General features: G+C 44.9%; 1 protein-coding gene across 1 annotated transcript; it reads right to left on the bottom strand.

The window, feature by feature from the left end:
- Positions 1–2869: 2869 nt before the first annotated feature.
- Positions 2870–3670, bottom strand: LOC309568975 (putative G-protein coupled receptor 33; the record flags this gene model as incomplete). Its single annotated transcript, XM_082274739.1, has 1 exon — positions 2870–3670. One exon carries the CDS (start codon positions 3668–3670, stop codon positions 2870–2872), a length of 801 nt encoding a protein of 266 aa, XP_082130865.1.
- Positions 3671–12381: the final 8711 nt, after the last annotated feature.

The following is a 12381-nucleotide window of genomic DNA, read 5'->3' as shown; positions in this document are numbered from 1 at the left end:
AATGTATGTTTGTCAGTTCTTTATTTTAATATTTGTATTTTGTAATAAAGGTGTTTTTATATAAAACAAAAAAACATTGTCTTGCTACCTTTTGTCTCCAGGGACGGGGTATACAGCACCGCTATAGCCCCCCTTGCTAGCTCCCTAACCTATTTTTGCATTTTCAGTCCAGGGGTGATGGTGCAGTTGGTTGAATGACTGAACGTTTACCTCCTTACCTATGGCAGTATATTACCCAACTATACTGTAGCCAAATACACAATGCCTTGAGGAAATTATCTATATAAATTCTCAGTTCACTGTAATATGAACATTAACCAAGACTATGCATTGTATTATATTTTCATACAACAAGTGTAGCAGCACACCATACGTCACTGCCTACTTCCGGGTTAGGGGCACGCATGCATGATTGTACACAGTGGGAGCCTGTCAGCAAGTCCCAGCCAATGATTCACGGCCAGGACCAGCTGATTGGCTGTGTACATCCACAGTCCAGAGCTCTGTGTTGGCAATCAACACAGGGCTTTGTACAGAGGGAATGATCTCTGTGTTTCTCATCCCTGCAAAGCAGAGGGAGGGGGTCCAGTGTAAATTAACCTTACAGATTTTCTGTAAAACGGAACTTACTTTTTAAGCTTCATAGCAATTTTAGTGTTACAAATATCTAAGATTTTGCACAGAGTTGGTTATTTATATCCATTTTATTTATATTTTTTTTTTTTTAGAGGAAATGAAACTTTTTAAGATTGAAGTGATGGCATTTATTGAATGGACATGTACAGTAAGCTTTCTAAACAAGAATGTCATAAAATTTTAGGACATGCAGATACTAGATAGGACTCAGAATGATTATCAGGATAAATGACTGGGACTGTAAATAAGGAGCCTTATATCTCACAGGCCATGGTGGGCTGATTTAGCTGTGCATGTAGTCTGAACTTTAGCTCTCCACATCTACAAACAACAGCCTTTTATCAGAAAATCAGTCCCTTTCTCTTTCATAGCAAAGTGATAGAGTCTCTTTAAAGTCCACCTCCTGACCACCTTATACTTTCCTTTCCTATGATTCTCCACTGCTCAGTTCCTTTGCTGTCCTAACCCTGTGTAAGCTTTGTGTTGGAGCTTTCACATGGCTATTAATCAGTCCTTCTTCATTTGACAGTGTTCAGGCCTAGAAAATGGCCACCAGTTATTAGCACTACATTACTGGAGGAGCAAAAAAAAATGTATATTGCATTAGCCTTGACTGAGCCATGCAAAAGTAGGAGTAAGTGGGCAAGCCAAGGTGAGTTCAATTGGTTTGGGAGATGAATCACTTGCCAACACGCAATATGTATATTAATGTTGCGGGTTGCAAGTGGTTTACCGGGATTATGACTGAAGATATCAGCCATAACCCGGTACCCTTTTTTGGCAGCCGGCATTCCTATGAAAGCATTCTGAGCAGCTCATGAGCTGCTGGAACGATTTCCGAAGCTTCGGGAGGGTACGTCATGAAAAATGTATAATGTTTGGGGGGTTATAAGTAATTTATAGCAAAAAATACTGATTTAAACTTGTAAACAAAAAGTGCCAAAAAAAGCCGGGGTCGGCAAGTGGTTAAAGTCCACCTCCTGAACACCTTATACTTGTTTTCCCATGATTCTCCACTGCTCAGTTCCTCTGCTGTCCTAAGCCAGTGTAAGCCTTGTGTTGGAGCTTTCACGGGGTTGTTATTCAGTCCTCCTTCAATTGACTGTATTCAGGCCTAGAAAATGCCCAATGAGCACTATAATATTAGAGGTGCAAAAAAATGGTATATTGCATTAGCCTTGACTGAGCCGTGCAAAAGTAGGAGTAAGTGGGCAAGCCAAGGTGAGTTCAATTGGTTTGGGAGATGAACCACTTGCCAACCGCAATACGTATATTAACGTTGCGGGTTGCAAGTGGTTTACCGAGTTTATGACTGACGATATCAGCCATAACCCAGTACCCTTATTTGGCAGCCGGCATTCCTATGAAAGCATTCCGAGCAGCTCATGAGCTGCTGGAACGATTTACGAGGCTTCGGGAGGGTACGTCATGAAAAATGTATAATGTTCGGGGGGTTATAAGTAATTTACTAGCAAAAAATACTGATTTAAACTTGTAAACGAAAAGTGCCAGAAAAAGCCGGGGTCAGCAAGTGGTTAAAGGCCACCTCCTCTCTGATTGCCTACACCAATGGCATCAGTGTTCCTAGTGCCTCCTGGGATATGTGACATGCATGCTTGGGAAGCTTGGGACCACTGCATGTCATTCCATTCACTAAGGCCTGGTTCACATTTATACAGCTCTGCCAGCCATGTTTTGCGTGGACACGCCTCCAAAAATGCAGGGAAAAAGTCCCTACACCATTTCTGGAACCGCAGCCCACACGGGAACTGCAAGTGCAGTGCAGTTGCCAGTACCAGTGCAATTACCAGTGCATGTGGGACGTCATTAGGATTAATGCATTGCTGGCGTGGGTACAGGTGCGGACCCACAGTGGGAACCACCTGCATAGATGTGAACAAGGCCTAAAGGAGGAGGGGGTGGGCTGTCATTGGGAGGCTACACCATGACGTCACAGTAAAACATGGTGGCGCAGCTGCAGAGGAGAGGATATTATCAGCAGGATAATTCTGGATCCACTATGGTTGAGGGATTATATTGAGGACAACCCAGCATCAGGTGAGCAGGGGAAAAATAAATTAATGGGGGGGGGGGTGAATTTCCTCTTTAAGATTAGCCAGGTATTTGAACTGTGTATTTTGTTGATTGCCTGTAAGTCGAATTGAACATGGCTCTATTCAGCTTGAGCAAGGGTTCCTGCATAACTGGAAGGGAGCAGAAGAAGGAAGCAGGGTCAACACGATTTCACTAAGCAAATGCAACTCTGTACAGATTTCTTGAATTCCTTGCTGAAGCTGTCGACAATGAATAGGTAAAGCATTGGTGTGAAACAGCAGTTAATGCAGGTAAAACATGTTGTGAGCATGAGAAACGTCTGTAGGATTTCCTCTCGGAATCTTCCTTTATCCAGAATCATTCCATTCCGTATATGGTAGGGCAGCCAGCAGATGAAGAACGAGGCTATGACAATGCCTATCAACTTATAAGGCTTGTTAGTCTTGGGCATCTGCTCCAGTTTAAGTTTGAAGGCTATTCGGAGATAGCAAAGGACCATAACAGAGAATGGAAGGAGAAAACTCATTGACAGGTGGAAGAAGTACAGAACCCACTGGGTTGATTGCTTAATCTTCTCTAGTTGACCTTCATCCCTAGAGATGATGAACTCCGCACAGCATACCGTGATGTTCTTGACTTGTTCAACATTACAAAGTATGAGATATGGAGAGCTGCATAGGACAGCTAACCCCCACAGTGTCAAGCAAAGCATATAAGCGCGGTGTGGCGTTACATATTTTCGATGCCAGAATGGGTGAAAAACCAAGAGAAAACGTTCAAAGCTTATGGCCATAAGAAAGAAGACGGCTGCATGTGCACACATTTCTATCAAGGCATTGTTCATCTTACACATGAAGGATCCTAAGGTCCAGTGAGGATTTCTCAGGACATAGGCTGCTAAAATGGGCATGTCCATGGTAAAAATAAGATTGGTGATGATGAGGTGGAAGAACCAAGTGGTGTTGACGCTCTGCTCCATCCTGAACCTGAGCACCCAGAGGTAAAGGGAATTCGTAATAAGTCCAAACAGAGATGTGAGGATCAAGATTAAGGCTGATATTACATTTTGGACCGTAACTTCTGGGTAAGATATTTCAGCAGATATGTTCACATGCAGGTCTGTTATGGTATCTTCTGCATTAAAGACAATGTAATAGAGAGGGTTAGGAAGGATACTGGATTATACAGGCTAAAATGGGTTAAAGCCCATCTCTTGGTAAATTCAGAAGCCGTTTCCCATTCCCTTCCTACTCCAATTCACCCCACTTCCACCCATTCACAAATTAAAAACTAGAGATGTGCAGGATGGAAAAATGTGTTTTGTTTCATTACAGATTAGTTTGTTAAAGCGGAGTTCCGGCCACAAAATCGACATAATCAATTTTGTGGCCATCCGCTTGCTCTTCCTGAAAAGGAATTGGATAGTTAGGATTATTTTTTTTTTTAACTTACCTTTTAATTGTATAAAGAAATTCTCACCTATTTTCCACTTCCTCCCTCTGTGGCCGCGGCCCGCGCCGTCACATCCGGTTTGCAATGATTCCTGGGAGCTGAACGTCATCGCTCCCAGGAATCAATGCGACTGCACCGGCCCTGCTCGTCACTTCCGGTGTGACGCCGCATTCCCTGCTAAACAGCTTCTGGGCATGCCCAGAAGCTGTGTAGGAATGCGGCGCCGCACCGGAAGTGACGAGAGGGGCCGGTGCAGGCGCATTCTGGGAGAAGAAGACGCGGAAGAGGATGCAGAAGAGGATCGCGCCGGCTTCAGCTGCCCACAACACAGATGGCAACGCTGTAGAAGAAATTTTATAAGTGAGTATTTCTTCTTGCAGGTAAGTGAGAACCGGGACAGATCAGAGGCTAGCCATTGTGGAATGTACTAGCCCTGATTGTCCCGGGGGTATGTTCATTGAAAAAATGTTTTTGTGGCCGGAACTCCGCTTTAAGGTAATACTTATGTTTCGTCATATTTGTTATGATAGAATGATTTGTTTTCAGGAATTATTTTTATATATTCAGATTCAGTCAGTACATTCATTATTTTTAATCTATTCAAATTTCGGAAGACAGCTATATTCATTCTATTCTATTTTATTCTAGTCTATCCTGTTTTTTTTCTATTCTATTATTTTCTATTTTTATCATCATCTTATTTCACTTTTATACCTTACTGTATCTATTGCAATATGTCTCTATTTCAAAATTCAATTTCAAATTTTTGAAAATTGGAATTCTTTTTTACATTTTTCGAATTCTAGTTGCTTTTCAAATTTTTCAAATGCATTATTGTGGATGCGCTGAAATTCCTGAGTATTGGGATTCAGAAAATTTGGTTACATCTGAATCTCTGAATACCAGAGTATCTGTGGGATGTGCTGGAAAAACAGGTCTGATCCATAGAGGCCTCACCTCAAAATTTACAGGATTTAAAAGACCTGCTGCTGATGGCATGGTGCCAGATACCACAGCATACCTTCAGAGATCTAGTTGAGTCCATTCTGCAACAGGTTATGGTGGGTGGTCATAATGTTATGGCTGATTGGGGTATATATATATATATATATATATATATATATATATATATATACACACATATATACATATATGTATATAAACTGCTCAGAAAAATTAAAGGAACACTTTCTAATCAGAGTGTAGCATCAAGTCAATCAAACTCCTGGGATATTGATCTGGTCAGTTAAGTAGCAGAGGGGGTTGTTAATCAGTATCAGTTGTTTTGATGTTAATTAAATTAACAACAGGTGCACTAGATGATCAATAATGGGACAACCTCTAAAACAGGAATGGCATTACAGGTGGAGGCCACTAACATTTTTATACTCCTCTTTTCTGACTGTTCTTCACTAGTTTTGCATTTGGCTAGGGTCAGTGTCACTACTGGTAGCATGAGAAGATACTTGGACCCTATAGAAGTTGCACAGGCAGTCCAACTCCTCCAGGATGGCACATCAATACGTCCCATTGCCAGAAGGTTTGCTGTGTCTCCCAGCACAGTCTTAAGAGCATGAAGGAGATTCCAGGAGACAGGCAGTTACTCCAGGAGAGCTGGACAGGGCCGTAGAAGGTCAGCAGGACCGGTATCTGCTCCTTTGTGAAAGGAGGAACAGGATGAGCACTGCCAGAGCCCTACAAAATTACCTTCAGCAGTTCACTGGTGTGAATGTCTCTGACCAAACAATCAGAAACAAACTTCATGAGGGTGGCCTGAGGGCTGGACGTACTTTAGTGGGCCCTGTACTCACTGCCCGGCACTGTGGAGCTTGATTGGCATTTGCCATTGAACACCAGAATTGACAGGTCTGCCACTGGTGCCCTGCGCTTTTCACAGATGAGAGCAGTTTCACCCTGAGCACATGTGACAGAGGTTAAAGGGTCTGGAGAAGCCATCGGGAACGTTATCTAGCCTGTAACATCATTTGGCATGACTGGTTTGGTGGTGAGTCAGTGATGGTCTGGGGAGGGATATGAGTGGAGGGACGCACAGACCTACAGGCTAGACAATGGCACCCTGACTGCCATTAGGTATTGGGATGAACTCCTTGAACCCATTATCAGACCCTACGCTGTTGCAGTGGGTCCTGGGTTCCTCCTGGTGCATGACAATGCCCGGCCTCATGTGGCGAGAGTATGCAGCCAGTTCCTGGAGGATGAAGGGATTGAATATATGGCCCCCAAACTCGCCTGACCTAAATCCAATAGAACTCTGGGACATTATGTTATGGTTCATCCAATGCCACCAAGTTTCACCTCAGTCTGTTCAGGAGCTCAGTGATGCCCTGGTCTAGATCTAGGAGCATGCCCCAACCTTGTCAGACATGCATACAAGCATGTGGGGAGCCATACAAACTACTGAGGACCATTCTGAGTTGCTGCAATGAAATTTAAGCAAAATGGACTAGCCTGCTGCATTATTTTTTCACTTTGATTTCCGGGGAGCAGTTGCGGCCGGTGTGTTGGGGGCTAAGGGGCGCCGCCCCCCCCATCCATGCGTCCGGCCCCCTAATCTGTAGCAGGGCGCCGGACGCATGGAGCTTAATGTGTTTTTTTTTTTTTACATCACCTGATTAGAGCCAGAGGCTCTAATAGGGCGATGCAAAGGGTGGGCTCGGGGCGCAGAGCAGTGCTTCCCGAGCCCACCCATTGTGTGACAATAGCGAATGAAAATTCGCTATTGCCACACCGATCCTCCTCCTGGCCAATCAGGAAGCGCATCCGATACGCGCTTCCTGATTGGCTGCAAGGCAAACCCCATGCCATTGGCAGAGGAGGAGGCGGGAGCGGGAGGACTGCAGGAGACGCGCCAGGGGACAGAGTGAGGAGAAGCCGCCGCCGGGACTGAAGAGAAGCTGCCGCCAGGTAAGTGCATTGGTCTCGGGGGAGGGGGAAGCCCACACTGCATTGAAGGGGGCACGCACGCTGGTCTCTGCATTGATGGGGGCATGCTGTGGCACTCTGCAATGATTGGGGGCACGCTGTGGTGCTCTGCATTGATTGGGGGGCACGCTGTGGCATTCTGCATTGATTGGGGGGCATGCTGTGGCACTCTGCATTGATTGGGGGCATGCTGTGGCACTCTGCATTGATTGGGGGCATGCTGTGGCACTCTGCATTGATGGGGGCATGCTGTGACACTCTGCATTGATGGGGGCATGCTGTGGAACTCTGCATTGATTGGGGGCATGCTGTGGCACTCTGCATTGATTGGGGGCATGCTGTAGCACTCTGCATTAATGGGGGCATGCTGTGGCACTCTGCATTGATGGGGGCATGCTGTGGCACTCTGTATTGATTGGGGGGCATGCTGTGGCACTCTGCATTGATTGGGGGGCCCACTGTGGCACTCTGCATTGATTGGGGGGCACGCTGTGGCACTCTGCATTGATTGGGGGCATGCTGTGGCACTCTGCATTGATTGGAGGGCACGCTGTGGCACTCTGCATTGATTGGGGGCATGCTGTGGCACTCTGCATTGATTGGGGGCACACTGTGGCACTCTGCATTGATTGGGGGCATGCTGTGGCACTCTGCATTGATGGGAGAATGCTGTGGCACTCTGCATTGATTGGGGGGCACGCTGTGACACTCTGCATTGATTGGGGGCACGCTGTGGCACTCTGCATTGATTGGGGGGCACGCTGTGGCATTCTGCATTGATTGGGGGGCATGATGTAGCACTCTGCATTGTTGGGGACATGCTGTGGCACTCTGCATTGATTGGGGGGCACACTGTGGCACTCTGCATTGATTGGGGGCACGCTGTGGCATTCTGCATTGATTGGGGGGCATGCTGTGGTGCTCTGCATTGATTGGGGGCATGCTGTGGCTCTCTGCATTGATTGGGGGCACGCTGTGGCACTCTGCATTGATTGGGGGCACGCTGGTCACTCATTTTTCTGTTTGCGTCCCCCCAAAATTTTGAGCACCAGCCGCCACTGCCGGGGAGTCTTTGAATTCAGCCCTCTGTAGGGTGATAATTTCCATTTCCATCAAATGAAGTGGCATCCTTTCATTCCTAACACATTACCCAGTCAATACCAGTATAGATCCTAACACATTACCCAGTATATACCAGTATAGATCCTAACACATTACCCAGTCCATACCAGTATAGATCCTAACACACTACCCAGTCCATACCAGTATAGATCCTAACACATTACCCAGTCTATACCGATATACAGCATGATATTTTTTCCCATTGAGATCTGATGTGTTTTCAAAGTGTTCCTTTTTTTGTTTTTGTTTTTATTGAGCAGTGTATATATATAGATATATATATATATATATATATATATATCTATATATATACTGTATATAAAAAATAAATAAAAACAAAATGTAAACCCCCCCTGTACCACCGTGCTTACGCTCAAATGCGAACGCATACGTTACTCCCGCACGCATATGTAAACGGTGATCGCACAACACATGTGAGGTATTGTCGCGAACGTCAGAGCAAGAGCAACAATTCCAGCACCAGACCTCTAAACTGGTAACCGGTAAAGGCGTTTAAAGCGTTGCCTATGGAGAATTGTAGGCACCGTAGTTTGTCGCCATTCCACGGGCAGACACAATTTTCAAGCGTGACATGTTGGGTATCTGTTTTTCTTTCACATAAAATAAAAAAAAATTGGGCTAATTTTACTGTTTTTTTTTTTTTTTTTTTTTAATTCATGAAAGTGTTTTTTTTCCAAAAAAGTTGCGTTTATAAAAAAAACGCTGCGCAAATACCGTGTGGCATAAAAAATTGCAACTCCCATCATTTTATTCTATAGGGTCTCTGCTAAAATATATATACTGTGTATATATATATATATATATATATATAATGTTTGGGGTATCTAAGTCATTTTCTAGCAAAAAAAAGTAGTTTTTTACATGTAGGAGCGAAGTGTCAGAATAGGCTTGGGAAGGAGTTGGTTACGTACAAGAGGCTGTATAGCTTTAGTAGAGCAGTCGGTCATATCGCATTTTATGTACGCTAATCAATTGAGGTTTATTTTAAATATATTTAATTCACATTTAAATTTGATTTAGATCCACATACACACAATTACATTAATTTCTATTGGTCACCGTGTGGTTCGGGGTGGTGGATTGCCTCGTACTGTGCTGGAAAAAGCAGTGCATGCAGTACTCTTCTCAGAGCACACCACCGCAATGTGGTGTGAGAACCAGGGCTGTCTTAATGCAGTACCCAGGGGCCCCAGGTGCATGGGGGCCCCATGATAATCTTGCATTACCTAATACTTGCCAACTGTCCCCAAATGCCGGAACAGTCACAACTTTTACTAGGCTGTCCCAGGATGGCTGTGTCTTGGGCAGTATCCCAGAAGCTGTACTGTGCCCTCCTGATCCCAGTATTGTGCCCTCCTGACTCCCCCTGTACTGTGCCTTCAGCCCCCCCCCCCCCCCCCCCCCATATTGTGCCCTTTGTGGTGATTATTCTTTGATTTATGGCATGTTTTCTTATTGTTTAAAATTTATTTTTTAAAAAGTACTAATAAATATATGTTTAATTCTATCAAGTATTTCTTTCTTGAGAGTAGGTGCATACATTGGGGCAGGCTGGTAGTGGCCCCCGGTGCAGTACTTTGCCCAGGGGCACCATGATGCTAATAAGATGGCCCTGGTGAGAACCAGCTTTGTAATAGAAAAGGCATTTTGCCTTGTCTGTGCTGGAATTGCCCACAGTAGTCCTACAGCACCTAGTGTGAATCTACCCCAAAGGAATAATTTACTGAGAAATACAGGGGGCGCTATTGCCTGGCTGTCTATGGCTCTCCAATGTCCTGAGATACTGACCCAGAACATATTGAAGCCAATAGCTCAGCCAGGCAGCAAGCGTTTTTAGGACAGGTCAGCAATGGCCACCTCCATTTTCATTCCTTACAGGCTTTCCTTAAAGGGGAATCTCAGAAAGCAAACATTCTGTGTAGAAGCCTTAGATGGAAGCTGGCACTCTCTGTAACCCAAGCAGCAAATACCCATTTTGGGGCAGAAATGCTAAAAACGAATTGTCAGGACTCAAGGCAGCGCTGCTCTGGAACTGAAATCCTGCTCAGGAATCTGAGAAAGTCAGCTTTTATATGAGGCTTTTCACACAGGTATAATGATTACTAACATTTCCCTTTTTAAATTTCAGAATTTTAAAGGCAAAAAAAGTTACCTGTTTCTTGGAGCATCTCTACAAGCCAAAGTCGTCTCTGTCAGCTGTTCACAGAATCTTGTTGTAGAAAGCAACCCTCTCGTGTGTCACACGTTCTGACAGATTGCAGGAATACAAAAAGCACGTTGGGCACCTCCCCTTTTGTATCTTTTTTGTCAGATTCGCTTTTAGTTCCTCTTCGCTTTTGGTTTCTCTGCTTTCTATTATTATCACACTAAATGTCCACTCTGCTCCTCCCAAGATCTCCTAGTCTCTTATCGTGACCTCCCATCTATGCCATGATCCAAGACTTTCCCAGAGCCTCTCCCTTCCTCTGGAACTATCTACCCCAAGCTGTCTCGCTATCTCCTACTCTGTCCACCTTAACCTCCCTGGCGGTCTGATTATGTCAGGATTTCTGTGCTAAAAGCGGTACATTGTTTTGCATGGAAATCTGTTGTTTTATATTTTAAAACTCACCTTCCCCTGCGATCCCCCGCCGTCCTCCCCCGCCGTCCTCTCGCTGTCCTCCCGCTGTGTGCTCGGTCGATGCCGGCACTTGTCTTCCGGTTCCCTTCCCTGCGAGTGTTGCGACGCAGGGGGGTGGAACCGCCGGCAATTTCAAAAATGTAAATCCACCAAATGAGATGATACAAAGCTGTGATCCTAACGGGTTACACTGTATCATTCCATTTCACCACAGGATTCCACCTGGTGACTTTTCCAGTGCCCTGCCTGTGCTTTTCCAGTTCTTTGTGCCTGGAAAACTGAGAATGACCATGGCCTCCAAAAAGCCTTCTTTTTGCGCTAAAGCGCTTTTAGACGAACTGGAAAACGGCGACAGTGAAATGGAGTTACTTGAAGATCTGAGCAAAGGGGATTCGTGGGAAAATTCGTCATCAGGTACGGAAAGTGACGACAGCGAAGATTCTTCTGAAGAATCATTTGAAATTCTTCCCAAATTCCACAAGTGATGTGCCAGAAAAAGACATCAGAATCGTCGCTGTCGTCACTTTCCGTACCTGATGACGAATTTTCCCCTCGAATCGCTATCGCTCAGTTCTTCAAGTAACTCCATTTCGCTGTCGCTGTTTTCCAGTTTGTCTAAAAACTTGCAGAAAAAGAACGCTTTTTGGGTGCCATGGTCTTTCAAAACTTTCCAGGCACAAAGCACTGGAAAAGTACAGGCAGGGCACTGGAAAAGTCACCAGGTGAAATCCAGTGGGGAAATGGCATGATACAGTGTAATCCGTTAGGATCATGTCATTTGGTGGATTTACACTTTTGAATTTGCCGCCGGTTCCACCCCCCTGCGTCGCAACGCTCGCATGGAAGGGAACCGGAAGGCAAGTGCCAGCAATTGGCCGTGCACAGAGCAGGGAGAGACTGTGAGGACAGCGGGGGGAAAACAGGAGAAGGTGAGTGATTCTGGGGTAATCCCGAGTTTGGCTTGGGGTTACCGCTTTAGATACTGAAAATGAACCCCGAGCCACACTCAGGAATACCGCCAGGGAGGTTAAGGTGGTCCCTGAAAGCTCATTTCTTTAGGGAAGCCTAGCCCACCTGTAGCTAGAAACTGAATCTTACATTCTTAAACAACTCATCCCCACAAAGTCACTACCTTTTGTAACACTTCTCCTTCACTTTAGATTGTAAGCTTCCATGAGCAGGGCCTTCCCAATCCTCTTGTCTTTAAATTTATTCCAACTGTACTGCCTACTTTTATTTGGTGCAATTAAAACAAATAAAAAAACAACACTGCGCTAGAGTAAATATAGAGCTGCCGGCACTAAGAACTATCTCCAAATGAGAAATAAAAGAAAGTGCAGCGCTTAAAAAAATTGATAAACCCAGTACTAAAAAAGAAAAAAAGGAAGAAAATTGAGTCCATAAGATGATGTCTACCAAGATCAGTCCCAGGCAGATCATCCACGTGAATGAAGGGGATAAACCAACCAGAAAGATGTGCCAGGTAAGGATAGGGTGACTAAAGAACCAATCCACTTCACACCCTAAAGCCC

Source organism: Pelophylax lessonae (genome assembly GCF_965119305.1).
Source record: "Pelophylax lessonae genome assembly, chromosome: 12".
NCBI classification, from domain to species: domain Eukaryota; kingdom Metazoa; phylum Chordata; class Amphibia; order Anura; family Ranidae; genus Pelophylax; species Pelophylax lessonae.
Note: the sequence above shows the minus strand (reverse complement) of the source record. Positions and strands in the feature narration are given on the sequence as shown.